Source organism: Aphelocoma coerulescens, chromosome 20 (assembly GCF_041296385.1).
Source record: "Aphelocoma coerulescens isolate FSJ_1873_10779 chromosome 20, UR_Acoe_1.0, whole genome shotgun sequence".
Classification (NCBI taxonomy): domain Eukaryota; kingdom Metazoa; phylum Chordata; class Aves; order Passeriformes; family Corvidae; genus Aphelocoma; species Aphelocoma coerulescens.
Window position 1 is genome coordinate 15,708,805 of NC_091033.1, and position 24,480 is coordinate 15,733,284.

The 24,480-nt window shown below is 39.2% G+C and overlaps 1 protein-coding gene across 1 annotated transcript in view; it reads right to left on the bottom strand.

Annotated features, from left to right (window-relative positions):
- Positions 1 to 72: 72 nt before the first annotated feature.
- ARFGEF2 (ARF guanine nucleotide exchange factor 2) overlaps positions 73 to 24,480 on the bottom strand; it is a 35,696-nt gene continuing 11,288 nt past the window's right edge. The window contains exons 8-39 of the mRNA XM_069034604.1: positions 24,216 to 24,364; positions 23,690 to 23,820; positions 22,936 to 23,170; positions 22,574 to 22,673; positions 22,213 to 22,352; positions 21,610 to 21,718; positions 20,897 to 21,098; positions 20,075 to 20,186; positions 19,265 to 19,470; positions 18,290 to 18,374; positions 18,027 to 18,198; positions 16,782 to 16,933; positions 16,463 to 16,591; positions 15,967 to 16,125; positions 14,653 to 14,800; positions 13,704 to 13,803; positions 12,899 to 12,939; positions 12,659 to 12,828; positions 11,873 to 12,024; positions 11,548 to 11,720; positions 10,972 to 11,132; positions 10,031 to 10,161; positions 9,754 to 9,883; positions 9,176 to 9,311; positions 8,191 to 8,329; positions 7,971 to 8,025; positions 7,600 to 7,714; positions 7,199 to 7,329; positions 6,011 to 6,179; positions 5,478 to 5,616; positions 4,414 to 4,531; positions 73 to 3,766 (exon numbers count right to left, since the gene is read on the bottom strand). Of these exons, the coding sequence (XP_068890705.1) occupies positions 3,590 to 3,766; positions 4,414 to 4,531; positions 5,478 to 5,616; positions 6,011 to 6,179; positions 7,199 to 7,329; positions 7,600 to 7,714; positions 7,971 to 8,025; positions 8,191 to 8,329; positions 9,176 to 9,311; positions 9,754 to 9,883; positions 10,031 to 10,161; positions 10,972 to 11,132; positions 11,548 to 11,720; positions 11,873 to 12,024; positions 12,659 to 12,828; positions 12,899 to 12,939; positions 13,704 to 13,803; positions 14,653 to 14,800; positions 15,967 to 16,125; positions 16,463 to 16,591; positions 16,782 to 16,933; positions 18,027 to 18,198; positions 18,290 to 18,374; positions 19,265 to 19,470; positions 20,075 to 20,186; positions 20,897 to 21,098; positions 21,610 to 21,718; positions 22,213 to 22,352; positions 22,574 to 22,673; positions 22,936 to 23,170; positions 23,690 to 23,820; positions 24,216 to 24,364 (4,466 nt within the window). The 3' untranslated portion in view covers positions 73 to 3,589. The remainder of the gene's footprint in view (positions 3,767 to 4,413; positions 4,532 to 5,477; positions 5,617 to 6,010; positions 6,180 to 7,198; positions 7,330 to 7,599; positions 7,715 to 7,970; positions 8,026 to 8,190; positions 8,330 to 9,175; positions 9,312 to 9,753; positions 9,884 to 10,030; positions 10,162 to 10,971; positions 11,133 to 11,547; positions 11,721 to 11,872; positions 12,025 to 12,658; positions 12,829 to 12,898; positions 12,940 to 13,703; positions 13,804 to 14,652; positions 14,801 to 15,966; positions 16,126 to 16,462; positions 16,592 to 16,781; positions 16,934 to 18,026; positions 18,199 to 18,289; positions 18,375 to 19,264; positions 19,471 to 20,074; positions 20,187 to 20,896; positions 21,099 to 21,609; positions 21,719 to 22,212; positions 22,353 to 22,573; positions 22,674 to 22,935; positions 23,171 to 23,689; positions 23,821 to 24,215; positions 24,365 to 24,480) is intronic.

Sequence of the window (24,480 nt, forward strand, 5' to 3'; positions counted from 1 at the left end):
ACGCCCCCGACCCCGCGGAGAAGCCCGAGTGGCGCCGCAGCCTTTGAGCTTAATGAACTACCGGAGCAAAGACGCAACACTTCGTAAAACTTTATTGATTTATCACTTGATTAAAGTATGGAATATTATAACTATTATACATCGTATTTTCATGTAGAAAACTTTACATAGTTTTTCATATTATATAATTTTGGTATTCTCTCAGAACTCTATACATCCATTGGCAAGGAATGGTCTTTAAATTACTGATGGTAAATGCACTTAAAACGGAGGTATTAAAACTCAGGCATTTTAAATATGCGAAAACATACATTTTAAACAAAGGTGCTGAACAAACTGAACTTACAGATTAAAGGGAAATGTACTGTTGACAGAGTTACTATTTTTAATCTTTGTCCTGAATAGTAAGACTGAGCTAAAATCTGGGGGTTGTCTGCTGTAGCAGTGGACATTGCTTAGATTGTTCTGTTGACAGTTTGGAAAGTGAGATACCAGACATGGATAACTGCTTTAAAAACAACCTTTTCCTGGACTGTAAGACACAACAGAAGCAACATGAAGGGAGTTTTTAATCACCACGAAAGGGAGGGAGGATTTAGGGTTTTCCTCATTAGCATCCTCTCCCCCTCCCTTCCCTCGGGAGGTCTGAAATGACACGTAACAACAAACCCCACGGAGTCTCCATTATTTATGCCATTACAGGTGGATGAGTTGCAGATTGATCTATTGCACAAACACATCCAAGAGGTGACTTTCTCTCAGTCCCTGTATTGCACAGTCCTGCTCTCCAGACAGCGAGCCCGGCTGCACTCCCGGTTCCAGCAGAGCCAGTAACACCCGGTGTCAGTGGAGGGGGGGAGAAGGAACAAGCTGGGTCCACTCCAGGAGGGCTGAGCTTCACTGGGATGGCTGTGGGTTCTGCCCTTTCTGACTCTCTGAGGAAAACCAACAAGTACTGTGGACGTAACCTGAACAGACCCTGATTATTGCTCTAATGGAGACAATCACCTGCAGAAACAGGATAGGATTAAGGCTCTGACAATGCAATTGCATTCCAGTTCCTTCTCCTTCATGCACTGCAGGCTCTGGGATGGTCGGATATCACATACCCAACTTCAGCAGTTTGTAACTGGTGTAATTACAACAAAAGCTTTTCTTAAGGAAAAGAACAGTCTCAGACCAAAGGCTGAAGGGAAGCATGGATTAAACATCCCATGTGCAGAGAGAGTACAAATGCTGCCCCTTCCAGTAAAGAAAGCCCATGAAGCAACTGTGAAGTCATTTAAGATCTCAAAATTGAGACTTGTTTCAAGACATGACTGTAGGGCTTTCAAACCTGTGACACACAGAGGAACATGCAGCTGGACCAGGTGTGTCTGATGGGACAGGAGGGAACACATTCCATGAGGCAATAACACATTCCAAATCTGAAAAATTACAGTTCCAATATTTTTCTTAGGACTACCTACAACCAGAAAAAAAGGAATAACATATTCTTACAGATTTAAATAGAATTAAAATAAATACTTCATTTTCTGCAGTACCCAATGCAATGACAGTCCCAGGGAATGAGCAGCTACGCGAGATGCAACACAAAAGGATTATTTCAAATGCAGCAAGTTAAATATCAGCATTGCTTATTTTTCAGTCTTCTCCTATTGTCATATATAGCCATATATTCCCTTCTACTAAATAGCAGTGTATAGATTTAACCTAATGGGCATTTAAAAGTCAAAGAGCCACAACCACCACTTACTTTTCTTTGGTTAAAAATAAAAAGTAAAAATAAATTGTGAAAGCCATGTGACTACTACTGACTGCAAAACCTTTCCCAAACAATGCTTACATAGGACAAGCTGATGTACTGAGGAGCACCATAAAAACCCTTTGGAAATAAGATCACAAAAAACAAACAAACAAAAAAAAAACAACAAAAAACCCCAAAGACAGCGCATTCCCAGCAGCTCAGAGCAGCATATCCCAAGGAAACCACACCTGAGGCCATCCTACCAGGAAACTCAACTCAAAAAACAAAATAATGTAATACACTTAGTTCCATTCAAGTAGGTAGGTTGTTGTTGCTGTTTGTCAGTTTGTTTTTTTCTTTAAATATTGTTAATATTTTAAGTTTGCTATTCTGGATAGCACAGTAGTTAATACAACACTGCATTATTTTAGGAAGTGGAGCCTCTCCTCCCATCCTGCCACACTTTAGAGAAGTCTTGAAAGTTTAAAGAAGTCTTGAAACTTGAAATTTAAAATTATTTCAAAGGTCAAGACAATATTCTGTCATGGAAACATTGTCACAGAAACCCAATGCATTTCAAGGAAAGAAAGAAAGATAAAGAGAAAGAAAGAGAAAGAAAGAAAGAGAGAGAAAGAAAGAGAAAGAAAGAAAGAGAAAGAAAGAAAGAGAGAGAAAGAGAAAAAGAGAAAAAGAGAGAGAAAGAAAGAAAAAGAGAGAAAGAAAGAAAAAGAAAGCTAGCTCTCTTGGGCAAGCAAAGCTGTGGTGTTATGTCACATTTTGCTTCACAGATAACCTTCAAAGCACAGAACTGTGTTGGTAACTTAGAGCACAGGAATGAACTTGTTTAATTTTGCTAGAGCAGTTTTTTGGAAATTTGGGGTTTTTTAAGATGCCACTAGGAACTAAGAGTTGAGAACAAAAATCATTTGCACAAAATGACAAATCAGAACTTGCAAATCTGCAGTAAAAGGAGACAAACTTGTGTTAAGGACAGGACTTTTTGCTAAGCAGTCACAATTACTGCTAAATACGTTATATTCAAGGGTCAAAATGGTGGGTTTATTTGTTCTGAGCCTTGTTTTTGATGTTCCTGTGTATGCTCTGTCCGTGATCTGCCAATGTATGAAAGGAAAAGGAAAGCCTTTTCTTTTTCTTAAATGCCTTTAACTCAAGCCTAATAAACTAAAGGAGTAGATGCTATTGATGCTCCTGATGTAAAATCTTCCATAAAACTAAAAATAAGTCTCAGAAGATGCAGTACTGATACTAATTTTTTTTTTTTAAAGTCATTTGCTAAACAGGAGGAAAACCTTCTCCAAATATCCTACAGGCTGTCCATTTCAACAGCCTGGTGCCCTGCCTGGCCTGGTCCTGGACACAAAGGAAAACCCAGAGGGATCTCGGGTGGTCACTGGCCACCGCAGTCGAGTTTATTATGAACAGGTGCCAACATCACAAGGCTACACAAATACAGTCATTTTTTCCAAGGGGCATAACTTCTGTTGAGAGATCCAGCTGATTTATCAGCTCTAGCTGGGATGCAAGACTGAGCAGTGGATAAAAGACTAGAAGAGACATACTGGATCATACAAATGATTAGCATTGAAACAAAGAGACTGCACACCTACTGTATTGACTCTGAAAGCAATACTTTAAATAAAACTGCTGACACTTTTGTAGAATGGACAGAACAGGATTATTTTCCTCGTTCCCAAACGCCATTGTGGTAAGAATAACTTGCTCCTGTGGTGATACACCAGGGTCCCGTTTTTCTCCCATCCACTTCAACCCATCTCTGAACACAGCTTTATGTACGGGCGGGTGTAACAGCCTCACTTAGAGCTACCAGGAAGGCAGGTTTATCCCAGATGTCCGTGCCTGCTCGTCCGTGATGCAGATGTTGAACACCACCCCTATGCGCAGGAAGAACTTGCGCAGCACCGCCCGCAGCTCGGGGATCAGGTCGAACTGCATGATCTCACACAGGTACGGGTAGTACGTGGAAGCGTGTGCCCTGAACTAACCAAGATACAAAAACAGAATGTCATTCTCTATTGCTAGAGGAAAATGCAAAGTTTTGACACATTCATGGCTACACCAACTTGTTAAAACACCAGGTCTCACTCAAGCCCTCCCAATGGCCCAAGGGCACCAAGCTCCATGTTGTTTGGTGTTACTCCCCAAACAGAGTCAGGTTTTTCTGAGTTCTCAGACTAGAGGTGGTATCAGGGTCTATTTGTAGCAACGTGAATATTTGCATTCCCTTTTCCTCAAAAGGGCCAAGATCCTGCGAATTATTCGTGCCATCACTGTCAAGGAACTGGAATTCCAATTTTACAGTGGTGAAATTCACCCTCACCATTCCTGTGCAGCTGTAATACAGCATAAGCCTATCCTTTACTGCACACTCGTTGTGCTTTTATATGAAAGCTGTTCAGTAATTCTATTCACATTCCCACACAACTGGGAATTGCATGGATGCAGCCCCATTTCCACAATGCAGAATGCCTGCAGACAGTGGAGCTGCCAGTGCTGTGTTACGAAGAGAGCACTCACTATAAGGAACGTCCCACCTCCAATCTGGATGGAAATGAAGACTGAACTCAGACTGAAGAAGGAATGAAAAACATACTCAAATGCAGATATGACTTCCAGCCCCTTCTTACCTTATCATCACTGATTTTTAGTGTTTTTGTTAAAAGCAACAGCAGGAGATTGGTCCAGGCTTCTCTGTGGCTTTCTGAGTTGACAGTAATAAAATACGCCAGGGCTTCACTGCACACACTGGAGAGATGGCACAGTTCATACAAACCATAAAGAAAACCCTTACAAAGTTTTTGATTACATGCTCTATTTGTCCTCTCAGTGTACTTTGTTTTCAAACAAGATGCACTTCCATGGGAAAGTTTTCAATCACATGCAACAACTTTAACTACACAAATTTGCTTTTTCTGGTACAGGAATTGTTCCAGATAACTGAACTGAAATACTTTTCATGTTGGTGACGGAGAAGGAAAAGTCTAATTTGCCTGATAAATATTTTGTAATTGAAGTGCTGTCACTTTTAACCTGCAAACATTATTTCCTGACCTGACATTGGGACAGCTTAGGCAACAGCACCATGAGAGAGCTCTCCCTCCAAATTTGGACTGTTTTAATAAAGATCTGCACAGATCAGCATCACAGATTACGGAGGAATTATTATTGTACTAATAAATTTTTGGTCCCTGCTGCAGATTGTCAACACAAGGTACAAACTGTACCATTTACTATGGCTATTTTAAGGACACTCTTAATTAAAGAAGGACTGAGCAGATTAACATGTCCGTACATGCTGGTAGATCAGAATCCACTGTATTAGTACCAAGAACAAATTGGGAGATCTTCACATTTGATAAGAGACTGGTACTTTCAACTTTTATGTACCAACTCACCCAAATACCTTTTGGTATTTATTTAGAATTATTTTCTATATTTGTTTAAATTCCAGGTATACAGCAGCTTATACTGCACTCTTTTTCTATTAGTGTATCCTATCATACCGCTATCACTACGTACTCAGATGGGAAAACTATTCAGACATACCACTTCCATAGAGAAAAGCCTATGTCAGGCAAAAAGATGCTTTGTCTATTCTAGACAGATTGCTTCCTTACTGCTAAGTGAACTTTTAATAACGAGTGGCCACACCCCTGTCTGCCCATTCCCCTCCCGAGCAGGGCTGTCCTACCTGAGCAGCCGCCGCTGCACAGCGTCCCAGGCCTCCCGCCGGCTCTCGTCCATGTACATCCGGAACAGGATCCTCAGGCAGCATGCCAGGCTGCTGGTCTCTTGTTTTAAGAGATTGGGTTTTGATTTACCCTTGAACCCTAGAAATCAGTCCCACGCAGAAAGAGAGGGAACATCCACAGTTGGTGTTATTAGCCAAAAATAAATTTTATCAATGATACCTGCACTAGTGACCAATAGTGATTTCTTGTCCAGACAGTATTTCCTACTCCTTGATTTTGATTGAGTTCTGATTTATTTATAAAGATACTTAGCTACAGCAGTACCAGCAGTGTAGCTCTACTTTAATCAAAAAAAAAGCAGATAATTTAGCAAACAGAATTATTCAAGTCATCAGGAAGGAGACAAGCAATAAAAAGCATGTGACTGTCCAATAAACTCTAGAGGTGATTGCGATGGCATACTGTTGTATCTTGTTACTTAAAGCTAGAAGTGTAGTTCAGCATTTTTATCAAATAAAAATAAAAGCCTTACCTGCTCTCCATAACACAGTTCTCTGCTCATAATTTGAATTAAAGGCTTTTGAAAATGAATGAGACTCTTGCAGACAATCCAGTAACTTAAAGAGGTGATGTGAAGACATGTATTTATACATTCCTTGGTCTTCTGTGTCAATGTGGATGTCTGCATCCAGTGTGTCTCGCTAAAGAACAGGGGGAGAGGGACAGAGAGAGAGAGAGAGTACATGCCACAAACTCTAGTAACTCCTAATTCCAATTTATAGGTGCAATGCAGTATTAGTGCAGTACAACACAGCAGAGTGGTCCTGTCAAAAATCAGAGTTGTACTCTTCTCAGTAGAATACTTAAGAAGAGAGAGGTTATCATCTATCCTAGTTACTGATAAGAAAATAGGACTCAAGAGCAAGGGAAGAACTCCCTTATTGAGACATTGCAGTCATAGCAATACAGTACAGAACATTTCCTCTTCTCTAGAAGCTGACTGGGTAGGTCTGTTGAATTCTGAAAAGCATCAAAATGAACGACAAAAGCAGTGCAGGTTTAAATGCTGCCTAGTGTAGAAATTCCCCGTCTTTGGCTCATGTCAAATTTAATTAAATTGGTCAATATTTTTAGCTAATTTCACTAGGAATTTAACTATACCATCTTCAAAATACTACCTGAATGCACTAGCCAGAACTTCCAGCTTAGGGCTTTATTAAAGCCAAGCCAGAGGTACTGTGCACTACTGCCCAGAATCAGAACTTTCAGGGACACAGACATCTCCAAGGTTGGCAATGAGTGAAATCTTGACCATTGACCTTGCTGAAGTCCAACTTCTGCAATGCTTCCTGTGCAAACATCCAGAGGCTGAGCAAAGCCTCAGCTGTGGCCAAATGAAGACACCCAGTCTAATGAGCAGAAAAGAATGCTTTCCCCCAAACAAACAAAAACCATTTTTGATGAGTATGTATTCATGATAAAAACAATTATAATCTATTTTATTGTGATAATAAAAGTATAGGTAATGTAATACTACAACAGGCAGACCACCAGGCAACACTGGAGGCAGACAAAAAAATCACAACTTAAGAGTAGTTAACACACACATTCAGGGTAGTGCTGAGAGACAGAAAAAGACTATTTTGTAAACACATGTCAGACCATTGCATAGTTTGTACTTTACTGTCACAACAAGATTACAAGTAAGCCTGATTGGTACCTGAGCTGCAGCCATGTGCTCAGCATCTTCCTTCTTGCTTGTTGCTGGATAGAACACTATATTATCAATGGTTTGTATCAACTCCAGCTGTACCACACATTTGATCAGGAGGCCAGCAAATAGTTTTTGGTCTAATGAAATGGAGCAACACAAGTTTCAGAAGCAATTCATGCCAATTCACTTACAACTGGCTAGCAAAATATGACATTCCCATTAACAATTTGATATTTAGTAATGCTGTGAATTATCTTCTAAAGAGAAAATCTCTCTGCAAGGCATAAACACAAATTGCAAAGACTTATCCCAAGTTTAACTGCCTCAAAACTTTCTGTAAAGAACTACAGAAGTGAACTAAGACTGGCTATAAAGGTGCTTCGAAAAAGCTTGTATGATTTCCTTACTTGTATAAGGACCACCTTTCCAGCTCTCATCTGTTGGATTTGAATATTGGCTTTGTCCTCTTTCAGAAGCATTTTTATCCATGCTGCTTAAAGACTGGTGATCTAGGTCCAAATCCTAGAAGAGAGTGCAGAGCAATTCCAGCAATCCAAAACATTAACTCCCAACCAGCTATCACTTTTCAGATTACTTCCCTAATCCTACATTCAAAGGCTTCCTGCATCCATTCTTTACATCATTTTTTACAGTAACACCAAATACAATTTACTGTCTTTTTTTTTGTCAAATGTATTGACAACAACAGAATTTTTCAAAAGCTAACCTAACACACAAAACCCTTCAAGTCAGTTTATTGCCCTGAGTAAACTCTTACCAAGTGTTTTTCAGATGAATCTTCCTCCATTCCTACAGGCTTCCATGTCAGCAAGCTTCACAGAGTTAAGAAAAAAAACCAAAAAAACCAAACAAAACAACAACAACAAAAAAAACCAACACAAACAAAAAAAACCAAACAAAACAGAACAAAACAAAAAAGGTAAATATTGTTGCTCTGGAATTTGGTATCAATGTAAGAATTAAACTTATGAACTTACACATGAGGAATAGTTGTTTTGAAGATTTCTAGCATACAATTGCATGTCTGGCCCCAGACTTCAGGTCTGAATTTCTGTCCGTTGAGTATTACCAGGTTTTCTAGGCAGTTTGTACCTGATCGTGCCAACTGCTCATTATCTGTGAAAGAAACATTCCATATTTATCAACTTCTACAATATCAATCAAAAATTAAGCATTCCCTATTACTGCTCCATTAAAAATTTTATCAATTTTTCACAATACTGTGAAATGCACAGTGTCTTGGCTCAAAGCCTACCTATATAATATGTTACAACAATATGAAGCTGAGGAGCCTACTGAATAAAAAAAAGAGTTTCAAAATAGCCTTCATGAGATGGAAATCCAACCAGGGAAGATAAAAGACAGGGCAGAAGCAGTAGGGAAGCACACAGTGTGAAAAAGGAAGGAAAAGCAGCAATCAGAAACTTATGATTTACTGCAAGATCGTCCCCGACATTCCATGCCAGTAACACACAGGATTTCAGGTGTAAGAGCTGGAGCCAGAAGGAAAACATGTTCTTTAGAAAGCTGTATTTAGAAGTACACGATGGCTGGGAGAAGGGGGCGAAGCAGGTGTGAGAAAATAAGAAAAAGGATAAAAATGAGAAAAAAAAGAGAAAAGAAAAAATCAGAATGCATGTACATATCTGTATGTGTAAATAAAGGAGGTAATGTATCCCTGCAGTCAAATGAAGAAAGGTTGTTGGCAGAAGATTCAGAAGATTGACACCAGCCTCCAAAAGCTTTTTCTGTGTCACAGTAACACCATGAGTACATTATGAACACAGCAACAAAAAAGTTGCCTAACTCAATAAAAAGACTGGTGCTCAAATACTCAAGATATTGCAACACATATTGTCCTAATGGGAACTTTTATTCTTCCAAAATTCAGTTAACCTTCCCCTTCTTAAGTAATGAACATTTAAAAATACATTTAATCAAAAAAACAGGTAAATAAGGTACCTTGTTTTACACACCAGTGTAACTGTGCAAGTATGTCAGGAAGAAGGATCTCATGTAAAGCTTCATAGAACTGCGTGAACACATCACAGATGGCATAAAGTGCATGGTTGCACGTCGTGGTCATCCACTCTGATTTCTGGGAGAGAAAATGAAGTCTTTGGTTTTATGGGGATTCATCCATAAGGACAGCAGTTCACTTACACATGGCTGGTCAACAAGAGACACAGCTCTGAGGAGAGGAGAACTCAGAATTAAAGCCTCATGACTGCAGATGTCTTGTCAGAAGTACTTAGTTGGCCACATGAACACTGCTCAGAAAACTGTACATGTTCACAACAGAGTGAGAACATTCTCATTGAAAATAATCAGACAGAACACACACACAGAGGTCACTGGACACTGTGGCAATTTTCATTCATGCCACAGAATTTAGCAGAATATAGAATGTGCTTAGTTAAGTCTAGGGCGGTATGGGGTGGCAATATCTGATGTCAATACAAACTGCTGCCTCAGATGTGCGAGTTCCTGAAAAGACAACTCTAGAGAATGCTTACTTCTTGGGGTTTTTTTGGTTTTACCTCTGTTTGTTGTTCAGGGAGTTTCATATTATCAAAAATCCGAAACACAATTCTAAACAGGTCTTGCCACCAGTGCTTTTCAAAGGTATGCCCATAACTCTTCATGATTTCAAACATCACTGTTAAGCCTCTATAAACAAACAAACCCAAACAAGTATAGGAACAGATGTTAAAATGCGTTACTGTGATATCTTCACAAAATTAATTACAATTTTTTAATTACAATTAAAAAAGAAAATTAAATTTAATTACAATAAAAAAAGAAAACCTTTATTACCTTGTACGAACATCTAATTTGCAACGATTGATGATACAAGAAAGTTCAAACAAAATAGGAAACCATCCTCTGACCCACACTCTGTCCCCGGGAGCCACGTTCATGTCATCGCTTGTGTATTCTCTTAACACCTGGAAGATCAGCAGGCAAAAAAGATTTAAAGAAAAAATTATCTTAAAAATCTTTAAATATGATAAATTTAGATACTAATAGTGGTACAGACAGACTTGGAAAGTTAGCTTAGTCCTACTGTCACTCCAATCCTGCAAAACGTAAGTATAGCTCTGAGATGTAACTATTTGCAAAAATACTAGAAAATAATATATGGCAATAAATACTTCAATCTGTTTTTTACTTCAGTCCAGATAAAGGCCTTACAAGTTGCTGAGGTCTGGACTTCTTAGAAATCAACTTTAACAGTGACAGACAACTGTTACATCAATGCACGTTACAAGGAAATCTAAAATTGGCAGAACCAGTTCTACACATCTCTGGTACACTGCATGCAGCATGCAGTGGGGACATGCAACTGCAATATAACTCCAGGCTCTCCTCAGCCAGTGATTCTTACATTCAGTATTCACACAACAGACTGATGTAGAAGAATACGCATGTTTGTAACCAATTGAACTAGAGATAATTAGGGTGACAGAACAGGAAGTACTGCTTTCCAAGGCATCTTAACACCACAAAACCAAAAAAACAAACAAGGACTATTTAATTCAGTTATTTCCCATTTGGACTTACAAGACTTAACATTATTAAACTAGCCCTAGTTTACTGCTTATATAATACCAAAATTTCTCCTAAATCCAAATAAGCTTTGAATACAAATACTTGCAATTGAAGTTTGAGTCTGAAAGCTCTTTCTTAGTAGATTAAACTCCATTTAACAGTAGAAGAGAGTGTGAAAATGCAACAGGGTAGAAATTCAAATATACCTGTGGTCTTTCTGAGACATATTTTGCACAGTAACGAATAAGTCTGATGGCTTCCATGCTGGTGTCCGGGAAGGCAACATTACAGGCAAACTCAGAGAGGCATTTTACTGCATCCTGAAATGAGTCAATTGCTGCTGGAAAATGCTGCTGAAAAATATTTGCTGTGAAGAACAAACAAATACACTTTTTAAAATTTACTGATATTAAAATCCGTAGATAAACTGCATCAATCTAGGCATGCCACCCATGGTATACTGCTATGGAATAGACAAACATGAAAGGACCAGATCTTCTACATTAAATATGGTTCTTTGCCTTCTCTTGCATTCTTCCTGTCCTGCCTCACCAACTGCATTCCAAAGTTCTACAGCAGAATAGCTATATCTAGTTTGTCCTGTCCATAGCATTCAGGAGACTTAATGGGTATGACCCAGCTGCAGAGTTTAAACAGTCTGGCTGCAAGGTTGTGTGTTTATTTACCTGCAAATACAAAAGCCTTATTCAGATGAGCCTTTTAAAGGAGACTCACAGCAGCAAAGCGAATTTGGGTGCATGCATCTGTCAAGCACTACTTACTGACTATGTGTGCTGTAGTCTGAAAGGCCAGCTCTACGATATTTCCATCGTGGTCTGACGCTGCTTGATGAAAGACTGCAAAGATATTTTTCCAGCCTGAACGAATGTTCCCAGCTTGAGAGTTCACCATCTGAGCAATACAGCGGATCACCATGTCTCGAATAGTCGGCGATCTTAAAAAAAAAGGAGAAAGGAAAGCAAGACTACTTTACACTGGCACAAAGTAACTGCCCCACTTCCCTGTACATGACCATCTAACCCATGCCAGGTGACATCCTTAAGTGGGACTAAAGCAAGCTAAAGCAGAAACTGCAGTGCCTCACACCTGTTTTTCTTCATAATATGCTCAAAAGGCCTTAGGAAGTCCTTCTGGAAGCGAAAGTTGGCTAACTCTCCCTTCTCAAGAAATTTCATTGACAGTTGCCTTAATGAGTCTACAGCAAAGATGGCAACATCTTCATTAGGGTTACACCCAACCTAGAAAAAAAAGCATATTTTCAAACATTTATCAGCCGAAGTGTCATTTATGTGAGTAACAAATTCATAATTCAGGTTCCATCTCAGCCCACTAAACATTGCTAGCACATTCTAGTGTTCAGATACTCAGGAAAGAAGGGGTTCCTGTTGAAGGGGGCTTTCTGTCATTTTGTCCATTGAAACAGACCCATGGATTTTGAATGCATCAATGCAGCACTATAATAGCCAGCTAGATGCTAAAATTTAAATTAAAATACAATACAATAAAATAAATGAAATCTTTAGTTAAAAAAATCCCATCCTAACATGGTTTAATTTCCTAAGGAAAACAACGGTTGTTCCAGAATCTGTGTACATTTCAGAGGCAAACTAACTTGGCATTTTATCAGAAGGAAAAGACAAAGAAAAATTACAAAAATATGAAATCATATAATGAAGATTATACGATTAAAGATCATTCCTGTAAACATTTCTATTGTAACTTCAGATTTTTAAATAGGTGCTTCTTTTAGGTGCTTTGAATGGAATTTTTTTTCAATATCAGAGCTTAAGCCACTATCAACACAGAAGGGAAAGCTTGATTAAAGAAGTTCCGCTACTCATGCATATAGTGTAACTTGATTTTAAGAAGTACCTTATTGAAGTGATCTCCAATCACATGCCAAATCCTCGACCACTGCAGCCTAATGCGGTTCATGTTGTAATAGGATATCTCCACTATCTTCTGCAGGCTGAACATGCGCGGGTGGTGCGGGGACGCCAGCTCATCCATGGAAACAGCACACAGCCAGCGCACAAAGTCAACTGCACAGGAGAAGCCTGCTGTGAGCCAGGCTGCTCCAGTGCCAGGGGCCCTGTAACCCACCATACGTACCTATGGCATTCCCATCCAGCCTCGTGGAGCCTGTGAATATCCTACGGAACAAATACAGGAGTTGGAGTTTCAGCTGCACATCCACAAGAGTCAATTACAAGTTAGTGCTGCAGCAAAAGGTCAGCACATCTGGAGGTACTTCACAGTCCTCCATGCTATGAACTCTGCACCTCTTGTATTCTTGCTCCTTGGCAGCAGTACATGCATTTTTCCTTAGTCTAAGCATCCTCTTTCCTGCACCAAGTCACAGTCTACTGTGCTCCTGCCCCACTGCAGGAACAGGCACAGGCTCACAAGTTTACCCAGCCAAGTTATGCTGGAACACTCAGTTGGGTGACAGCATGTTAAATTTCATGGGGACAATAAACAGTAAGAAAACTTTGCTACAAGACTTTACTGGTTATCAGCCCCCTTTGATCTTTACATGCTCTGAGAATATGGTCAGCTGTGGCTGTCAAAACAGAAGAAAGACTGTGGATGCACTGTTGTCCCTTCTTCCCCTTCAGCTGTTCAGTCTTGAGAGAAGTTCAAACTACTGATAGTGGTCCATATAGAACACTGATAAAGTGCAGAACATTGCCAAATCTTCTGGACTTTGATGTGGTAACAGGCACATTAATGGTTAGAATAAACACTGCAAATCTGAATATATGATTGTGCAGACTTGCACAATTGTATCAGTAATTACTAAGAAGTCCCATCCCAACGCGTGATTTAGGATAGAAGCATGTCTTTAGACATTTCAGAAGGGCAGATGACAAAGATGACGATTTAGGTAAGAGTGCAGAGATTACATTCTCAGTACCTGTCTACTGCTACCACCACACTCTGTGAGCTGGTCTCCCCCACAGACTCCTGAATGCTTGCCATATGCCGTTTTTCAGCCCCACTCCCAACGAGGTTCCCTGCAATAAAAGCCATTAAAAACCAGTATTTGCCATCAGGAAATAACAACTTTATATTAACTGCAACATCAAACAAGTAGGCAAGAAGTGTCTACTGCTTCTAGATACCATGTAATTTATATGGAGCAGATGGTGCCTTTGCCAGATCTGTGACAGATTATTACACAGCTAAACATCATATTTATTAAGACAATATGACATTGTTAATAAAATTGGAACTGATGAAATATTATTTTAAAATACGAACTCTAAGTCAGCTACAAGTAGTTAATGAGTTCTGTATTCAGCACAGTTCTGTATTCATCATAATCATCATGTATAGCATCCACTCCAGAGTTTTTTTAAATTAATTGCCTTAGTGGTTTTAAAAGTCAACTTGCCTTGTCCCTCTAATTTACAGCCAAAAATCTAAGGTTTGTTTCTTGCACATACTGCAGAAACAATAGTAACTGGAACATCAAGCCCAACATACAGAGGTAAGAAATTCCTTTGGAAAACCAATTGTCAGTTATCAAAACATCTATTAATTCCTAAAAATAAATGGCTCTTTTTTTCTTTTAATTAATAATTGTAACAAAACCATGACTTTGTATGGCAAAACAGTTTTAACAATAACATATTCCAACAAATAAATCTGGAATAGTTATTAAATAGCTTAACTCAATTCCAAAGTTAGAACAGATTTGGTAATTATAAACACACATTGGAATACACAGTTTCATTAATCCAACACAGCTTCCCCTGGAAGCATCTAAATATATTTGAGTATGTTATAACATTGAGGATTCTTTAACATCCTTACTCCACTTGTATGTGCACCTTTGTGAAATCCAGGATTAATAATCTTACCTAATCCCAGGCTCATAAACTCTTCTCCTGCAGAGGCATAGCCCTTAATGCTGCTTTCCCTCTCACGCCCAGAACCAGACAAATAGCGAGTTTTCACACCAGTTCCTATGAGCTGTGCCAGTTCCAGCTGGCTAATACATTTCAAGATCTAAAACCAAAATAAATTAAACATTGTGTTTCTGGACACCGCCATATTTTTATTCTTAACATATATTTGTATTTAATATTTATAGCCTTCCCAGGTTCTCCAACCATTAAAACAACTTTGACCATGACAACAGCTTTGATGGAGCTAAAACATTGCTAATAAAATTGAAAATGAAGTTAAGTGGTTCATTCAATATTATCAGCCACCATGAATCATTCCAATACAAGAATAAAATAAAGAGTGCTCAAAAATCTAACCTGGATCTCTAACTACTAAAGGAAACCTTTTTATTACTTTTTACAGCATCAACTTTCAAGACTATAAACAAGTTGGAGCTGATCTTCCAGAGACTTCATTGTCATGGAGAGACAAAAAGACTGAAACGTTGCAGCTATCACCACTTTGAGTAATGATGTTCCAACCTAGACAATTTAAATGCCAATGCTGTACTTGCCATAGCACAAAATTGACTCTCTTCCTTCTTCCTACCCCACTGCCACATCCTTTGGCTGGCACAAGCACTCAAGAGGGTGTGCTGTGAGCCAGGTCTGAGGCATCTGTCAGCTCTGGCCCCTTTTGACTCATAATCACGTAGCCCAAGACTACAAGCCGGAGAACATAAGGCAGCAGAAATGCTCCTTTTAGCAGCAGCACAGATTTAGAGCTGATAAAATTACTCCTGGAAAATAGGCTTTAAGAAAACACATATGATCCTGATAGCCTATCTTTACCAATCCCCCACCAGATTATTTTAGCCCTAATTTTTCATGTGCTTATGGTGTAAATGTTGCCAAATATTGCACAGACAAGTCTGGACCTGTGAAGTAGAATATTTTTGTTTCCATGAATAAGAATACAATAGTTCATATGCAGAATTTTCTGAAGCCAAATGAGACTTTTTATTTCGTTTAAAGTCCATGTCAAATGCACCCACAAGAATTACAATATTGTCACACGGTTTCCACAGGGTCTTAAAAAAAAATGCAGTGCATTTTTTTTATATATATATTAAAAAAAAAACAAAAACCAACCAACCAACCAAAAAAACAAAACAAAAACTTAACAATATAATGCACTTCCTTTGCATTTTCAAGAGGGTTCTGGGAGCTGATAGTAGAAGAAAAAATATGACACCACGTTCACTATTTAAACTAATCAAGATTTACCTCATGCCAAGAATTGCCAAGATAGTTGCCATCTGTGTGAGCAACTGTAATGAGTGTCTTAATGGTATCAATGTTCTTCTGTTTCATTTCTGTAATGCTGGAACTCGCGGTCAACAAGGAAAAACGAGCAAGGGCCTGTACATAAGCATCTCGTTCAAGCTACAAGACAGAGAAACAAGCATCAAAATCAAGTCCCCAAAGAACCAGAGAAAGCAACTTGCCTACAAATTTTCCTTCTATGGATAGCTGGCACTGTTAGAGCATTTTCCAGCTAAAGGAGAGTAGGATGCCAGTTAGCAAACATTCTTAATAGAAGATTCACCAAGAAAAAGAAAAGCAAAGCTGAAGAAGTACTTGATTACATCAACGCCTTTTACCATTTCAAGAAAGCAGATGAGACACTTCATCTGCTATGTATAAGCTGTTTGCAATTCTTCACCTGCCTCCCAGAGCCCACATGGCTGTCAGTGAGTCCCAGGCTAAGTCTGGCACCAACCTGCATTCCAAAGATACAGGCTATCCTAATTGCACAGCGTATTCCTTCCAAGCACAGGGATGCAACTTCTGTGTCATCACAGTTCTGCAAACCAACACTGTAAGCTGCCAGCAGTGGAGTCCAGACAAGCTAAAGAGAGGAAGAAACTAAGTTCAGAAGTCTCTTACAACTTTAGCCCAAAACACTGGATCACTGAAGCCAAATATATCCAAAGAGTCCACCTGTTGCATTTAGCAAACTCTGAAGAGTAACTTCCCGCTTTTTTTCCCATGCTTAAAATTCTTCCATGAGGAAGACACATCGAGAACGTGACACTCACTTTGAACATGGGTCTGACATGATCCAGGTGAGTGGCGCTGGTGAAAGGTGCCTTTGCATGGCTCACTGCCTCCATGAGGGCTTTGGCTGTCTTTGCCATTTGTTCCATCTCCAAGTTGTACAACAACCTCCGCTGCTTCTCATTAGCTACACCTAAGGGGAACACCACACAGCGGCAATGCTTGCTTTTCTTACAAGAGCATATTCCATGTCTTCACACTGAGCATCACAAAATGTTAAATAAAGGTATTGCAACTGAAATCTTAAGATAAAAATCTTGCAAAATCTTAGAAGTCAGGAGACTGCCTCAGGTTGCAAGCAAGGAAGTCCAGCACTAAAAACCACACCCAAGTTTAAGACGTTATTCTGTACAAAATAACTAATTCAGTCCTTTACTATGTAACATCTGCTATTACCTAATTGTTCAAAGTCAGAGGCATACCCTATTAAGTCATTCTGCCTGTAAAAGTGGATGGAGAATCCTGTATCTTCTTAGGCTCACATCCCCAAAACAAAACAAGCTCTCACCACCATGATAAATAAATTGATAACTTAGTGTTTCTTTACCCTTATACTACAGGGTGCAACTTCAATTTTCAAGCAAATTAATTTTGTTCCTATTTTGATTTGAGAAAACCTGCAAACAGCATGAAAACACTGGAAAAACCACTATGCTGACGATTCAGAATTCACTAAGTTGAATTAAATTAGTACCAGCTATTCTGAGTAAAAGTAGGGTACAGCTGGGGATACTACACACAGAAGCCCTCATTTGGTCTGGATGAGGAGAGGTGACTATAGACCATGACAAGTTCTCTAATCTCTCTGTTCTGCAAACACTATCAGAAGGACTGTGACACCTCCCAGCCACTGAACCATGGAGACAAAAAACCAGCCCAAATTCAGCCCTCACCCATTGTCAGCACGTAAAAAGTTAATTGCAAAGTAAGTTCCCCCTTGAGTTATTCCACCCTTTTCCCCTCACACTCATGTTTAAAAACCCCAACAGATCTCGTTTCTTGTTTCTGCCGTGGTACCAGAGGCACCTACACAGCTGTTCCCACCACAGAAAGCTGTGTTAAGTTGTAACTGAGCCAGTTTCCCTCCAGATAGCTCTATCAACCATTCTAAATGTACTCTATGTATTGCCCCAAGGCATTCTCACGAGGACTCCACTGTGCCATCCCAAAGTTCCTGCAATAGTTTAAGAGCACTGTGGTCTTTCCCATTTCTAGCTCCTTCTTACTTGGTTTACTACACTTGGTTGTAATTGCATATTCCTTTGTCTCTTTCATCGCAATTTTCTTTCCTTCTATTTCTTCATAGATTGTGGATAAATACTCTTCTGGCAGGTCTTTACTGTCATTGATTCCTCGATTCATTTTAATGTACTGCTCCTTTGTCATTTTATTTTTTACCTGTAAGAAGGAATAAGTTGGATATCAGATTTTGAATGCAACTTCCAGGGAAATTTGAACTTCTGTAAGTTTGGATTTTTTTAATTTCTACCTGTGGACTGTGCAAGTCTGTAGTCAGCATTATAATGGAGTATGCCAAAACATAGGCAGTGTCAGCGCTAGCAAATAGTGTTTGCCTGAAGGAGGAAAAAAACAAAACAGGTTTATAGACTCCCAGTTCCTCAGTCCATTAGCTCTAGTCCCATATGCAAGAAAAATACCCAGAAGTGCTATGGATTCAACCAAAGAGCCAACAAAGCCTGAAGCTAGCTTGATGCTAGAAATGCATCAAACCCCAAGTAGTTTAAAACACAAGTAAAAAGGGGGGAAAAAAGCACATCATCTTTACAATATTGAAAACTAGTGGTGACTGAGATTTTCAAGTACATTGCCTAAAGATTACCCAGAGAACAATAATGTATGATCTTTAAAAAGTTAAAGGACAGCTTATTTTTCACTTCCAGAGTTTCAAAAAGATTGATACAAAACCAACCCACTGATACACCAACTGGACTAAGGAATGGGAACTAATTAAGCTTGACGTGTAGCTAAACTTCAGTTTAGGTTATTGCATTAGGAACAATAGCAACTTTGCCTATTTGGTATCAAATAGCATACACACATTTTGTTCCACATCTAACAGGCAAGCAAAAGCATTGTTACATCTTATTAGCTGTTCATGTCATGAATTTTTAATTCTAGCCATTTCTACTGCTTATTACTGCCTTTTTATACTTGACTAATCTACATTTGCCTAAAATTGTCTCTGTATAAGCTGTAGCATTTTAACCTACTTAGGGTTTCCCTCTTCCAGTAATTCCTTCTAGCAAGTCCTTGGGATTTAAGGAAATGCCAGCATCAGTATACTTCTTAACCAATATCAGCAGCAAGATCTGCTCCTCACACAAAGCCTGCAGAGGTTCCTGGCCTCGTATGAGCTTAATCTATCCTCCGCCCCTAAGGGCCTCAACAGTATAGCCAGGGAGTGTTCTTTGGCCACTGATCTGATACAAAGGGTTTGAATTACCGTTGGTTGCATTCAATATATCTAGCAGCAAACTTCTCCATTAATCTATCAATCTTCTGGGCTTCACCTGGCAGACGAAAACCTTCCAGAAATATACGCAGAGCGGAGACAAAGTCTTTTCCACAGAAATCAAGTTGGTCTACATAGGCATACATCACTTCCTTGTTAAACTTGCTGCTTTCCCCAAGAAATTCCCCCACTTGAGTCTAAAAAACACAAGAGACCGTTATTACTGTGCAATCCAAGTGCCAGCTTTGCAAGAAGGTTTCTAGGCCAAGAGTTGCGCAGCTGTCACCTCTGTAAAGCTGACATGCTGCCGAGTGCGCAGAGCAGCTGATGGAGGGGTGGCAAGGGACAGGGTACTAGGTACCCCCCTCAGTCTGCATATTCCTGCTTCCCTCACTGCCAAAGGTAAGATCTGCATTACTGCAGAGCCAAGGAAAGCTGAACTGTGCCCAGTTGAACACGCAGCAGAGAATGCTTTGCCACTGCAGCACATGCTACTCCTTTGCTGGCAAGGTACTGCCAGCAACTGACACTACTCCATCTCCCTCCAGTCTCCAGGGACAGACATAAATGCACATTCCATTGATGGGGAACCCTCCAGCACTTCACTGTAACACAGTACTTTACTAAGAAGCCTGGGACACCAAGTAAACAGCAGGCAGCTTTGGCATTAGGTGTGTCCATGAGAAGCCTTGCCTGTTCATTTCTCTAAGATATGAACTACAGAGTGGGAGCACGCAGATACCAGGGACAGGGCCAAAGGTACTGGGGCAAGTGTATTAATTATGCTGCATGTAATCTTACAGAACAGAGGCGTTCCTCTTGGTGCAAGAATTGTGCCAGGTCCTCTGCTGTAGTGCCAAGCATTCCCTGCTCCTGTAGATACTGTATTCCTCTCTTTGGTTTTTTATTAAACCTATTCAGACAAAAACATGGGAAAATTGAGACATACAATTAAAAATATCACAGCCTATAAAATTTGAGTTTTACAGAGTCCTTATAAATCAAAGATTCTGTGCAAAGAAAGCACCATGTCCTTTCTAGTTAGAAAAAAAGTTAAAGAATGTGCAACAAATCTATTACCTGTCACACCATAGGCTCCATCTCATAAGGTACATTGAGCCACTGATTACCTTAGAAGTTATTGCTGGAAAACTCCAAAACTCACCGTTTTGAACATTTAAAATTAGAGACTTTACATGACATGTTAAAAATGGTGCTGTTCAAGACCTTTTTCTAGCATTTACAGACACGAAGACCTTCAAATTAAAAAGAAGTAAAGCATAGCTGGACAATGATCTAATTCTTCAAACTCTATTTCAATAAAAGACAACAAATCATGTAAGAGCTGCAAGACAACCGTGCCGCTCAAACCAATTTCTCTCTAGGCATACACACTCTTGTGCAGCTGAGCCAGCAAAAAGGACAGCTGTGAAAACCCCTTTCACTCCATCCAGGATTTTATTAAATCTGGCCTCCAGCATTGGTTTTTGACAAGAGCAGGCAAGAGTCTTCAGCATTAATATAAATTTGTAAGTGTCCCTACAGGTGTGACTGTGTGAGACTGTAAGAAACAACATATTTTATTACTCATGAACTTCAGTTTTCCTGTCATACTGGGCTTACAATTCTATCCCATGTTCAATTATTTCCTTTTGTTGCTTGATGACTTCAAATTGCTCTGGATCATCTGGGACAGCAGTCTGGGTACCAACACTTCCAACTCCTGATGACACAGTGGAGTCCAAGGAACTGACACTACTCCGTCTCCCTCCAGTCTCTAGGCATTTACCTTCAGCCATTTCCTGTTCAGATGGTTTATATGAACCTATTTACAAAAAAGGTGAGATTTAAGTTAACCTTGTTCAGTCAAGAGCTTTTAGTTACAGAACTTTTAAAGAGAAATCTAGGAGTCAATATTCTTATTTTACCACATATATTCTTTGGCAGTCTGCTCTACACTACATGAAGATGCTCTATTGATGCAATTTTAAAATAATCCAACAAAAGGCAGAAAAGTAGCAGCCCCTATGGAGAAATTCCGGCACTTCAACTCAGTAACTCCAAGACTGGTCACACGTATTGTTCTACGTGAGCTTTTATAGCATAGACAAGGGCCTGGCTGAAGCTCAGCAACAGAACCCGGTTATTCAAACCAGACGCTTGGAGAGCTGGTTACTGCAACACACTAACAACTGTCTGTAAAATACCTCACTTATATAAACAAATTGTTAGGTACAAATCTGGAATCCACATTTCTGAATAGATTCTAAACACTGAACTAGCACAAGAATGAACTGATTAAACAAATTAGTCTCTCCATACAGAAACAATCTTACCCAAGCTAGTCTGATGATTGGGGTTCACATAAAGGTCTTTGCTCCATTCTACCATACATTTTAAAATAGAAACCAAACATTCAAGTCCTTTTTTCCTCAGGCTTATTTCCTAAAACATGAAGAAAAATAATAAAAAAATAAAAAAAGAAAAACCAAACCAACAAACAGTGCTGCAAACAGTCTCTCCATCAGTCTCCCTCTAAGGACTTGGAAAGTATAATCTTAAAAATAAAATGCTTATGGTGGAGATATGGCACAAAGTCTGTGCAAAGCAAACCCCACAGAAGGTACCACTGGTTCATAAGCTCCAGGAGCAAAGTCATTTAAATGAGGCAGAGGAAGGCTCATTTGGTTCTCTCTCCCATGGCAGTCCAACTAAAGAGACCAGAATCAGCCTGGTCTCACAGTGCAAACAGGCAGCAAAATCACCAAGTAAATTAATGGCACTGCTTCAGCATCCAATTGCAAATTAGCGAACTAATAAAAAGTAAGTAACATCAGTAGGTTACAGACAACCTGAACCACTGGAAGTATCAGTAATGATGCAGAGATAACACTGTTTATGAAACAATAGTACCTTATCTTCAAAGCTGTTTTCCTTACCTGTAAAGGTGTCATTCCCAACTCATGCCCACTTCGTCCCTGCGCGATTTTGGACAAATCATTTACAAGACGTTCAAATATATTAGCAGCATTTAAATCACAATCATAATTAACATAAATATCTACTACACACTGGGCATCTGGAAAATAAAAGCAAATGAAAGCATTAGGATTCTGTGCAATAGAATTTTTTAAAGGGATCAGCCAAATTGGAGCAGGCAGTGCAGATGAATCCAAACATTTTACCCAAGCACTCTAGGATCAAATTCAAATTTTCATACTTAAACATCATATGTGGCATTTCTTTTCAAAATAATTTTCAACTGCTGCCAGAAGTGATTCTTTTACACAGTGGAAATACCTGCACAAATTCTAGTTAAAGTCTGAATCACCATCCATTTGTGTTCAAAGGAACTTGAAGAAGTCTCTAGAATATTCAGGAAGATCTCTTTGAAGAACACCTGCAAAATAAATAAGGTTAAGGACTTGATGATCTGAAACTTATTATAGAACCACGTCAAATGTACAGATTCATTTCTGTTCAGTAATTTCTCTTGAAGAGTAACATTTCATACGTATTAGAATTTGGATACAGTAGTAATATACTAGTTTAGTAAGCAAACAAAACTAAGACATTAAAATGTAAGTTCCAGCTGTCTTTTCACCATTACAATATTTTGAGAACTAGAGCATATGCAATTTTATAGATTAAAAGTTTCTCACCTCAATCTGCATTTTCAAATGGGTCTTAAAATTTGAAAGCAGTGTGAGGAAGATGGCAAGAGAGAGCTCAAACACATCAGGAATAGAAGAGACTCCATTTTTAGATAATGCTACACAAAGATATTGCTTGATTGCATTGATGAACATTTCATGTGTCCTGAAAACCAGACCAGCATTCTGCAGCACTGACAGAAGCAGCTGGAGAGACACAACCTTGGAACGCAATTCATGGGATCTAGAAAAAATTCAACATTAAATGTATTTTTGTATTTTCTTAGTATATACTTGTATTCAACATTAGCACTCTAGCATTTCTTCCACATCAAGAAGAAATGACTGCCATTTTAATTCATTTGAATGCAGGGGGAAAGAGGGGTGGAAATCAGCCAAGTGACTTTTTAACATCTACCACCCAAATTTGAAAAAATTTTCAGTAATATTAACATCTTAGATTAGCCTAATAGATGCAGCTCAGTGCTTCTTAAGCAATTCCCCACTCTCCCATCAAAAGCTTCACAAATACTATAGTCAAAGCCACTCCAACTGGTAAGATTAAGTCTATTATGCAAAAACCAAAAATCTCAGGTATTAAGTTTTTAATAATTTGAAGCTGTTTTCAATCCTAGATTCATCAAGTTAACTAAACCAAGGGCCTGACAAGTGGATTTTGAACATCTGCTTTACTATACAGCAGCTACTTAAGTGTCTCCAAAAGCTGTGTGGAGAGGACAGAATAATAAATACAGCTCATTACTTGGGATCTGGTGGTCCATCCCCGAGCGGTTTCATGGAGAGCTTGCACAATGACCTGAACACAAGGAAGGCATCCTTTTGCAGAACATGGGAAAATCTGGCAGCACCTTGATGTGCAGATACATCTGTTTCCTTGAGAGTAAAAAACACAACACAGATCCTCCATGAGACAGAGAAACAGAGCAATTAGGAGATTCCACAGCTCCTCTGAGAGTCAGCTACAGTTTGAAGAAAATAGTACATTTGGCAAAGTTTAAACTAAATCTAAACAGGATCTTTTCACTCGTGTTGACTGACCCTTTATCTCTGTCCCCACTCTGTATTAAAATACAATATAATCAATTTTAGGACGGGTATTTTCAAAATATGCTAAAATTCCAGCCGCTGCTTCCTTTTTTGAACCGGAGCGAGACACACACATTAGGGTTTCTGTCCCTTTCTTCCGCCAAATCCCACTCTATTCATTGGCACAACAAAAACATTTCTTCTTTCGTAGATGTATATTGGCATCCGGTGCAGGTATTTACCAGATTATCAGTGGAGGAAACAGACTGCCCATCATCTGGAATCCCGTTTGTTTGTACATTTTCATTGCTAGAGCCAGAAAGAAGAGTATCTGCAGTCTCCAATGCAGGCAGAGCCTTGACTGGTTCTGTTACCTGCTTTTCTTCAGCCACTAAAGGGGAAAAGGAAAAATTATGAAAACCACGCATTAAGAGTTTTCTATCCCATGACTTTGTGAAGCTCTACCACCGAGTGGGACAGAAGTAGCACTGGTAAAGTAGAAAGTTT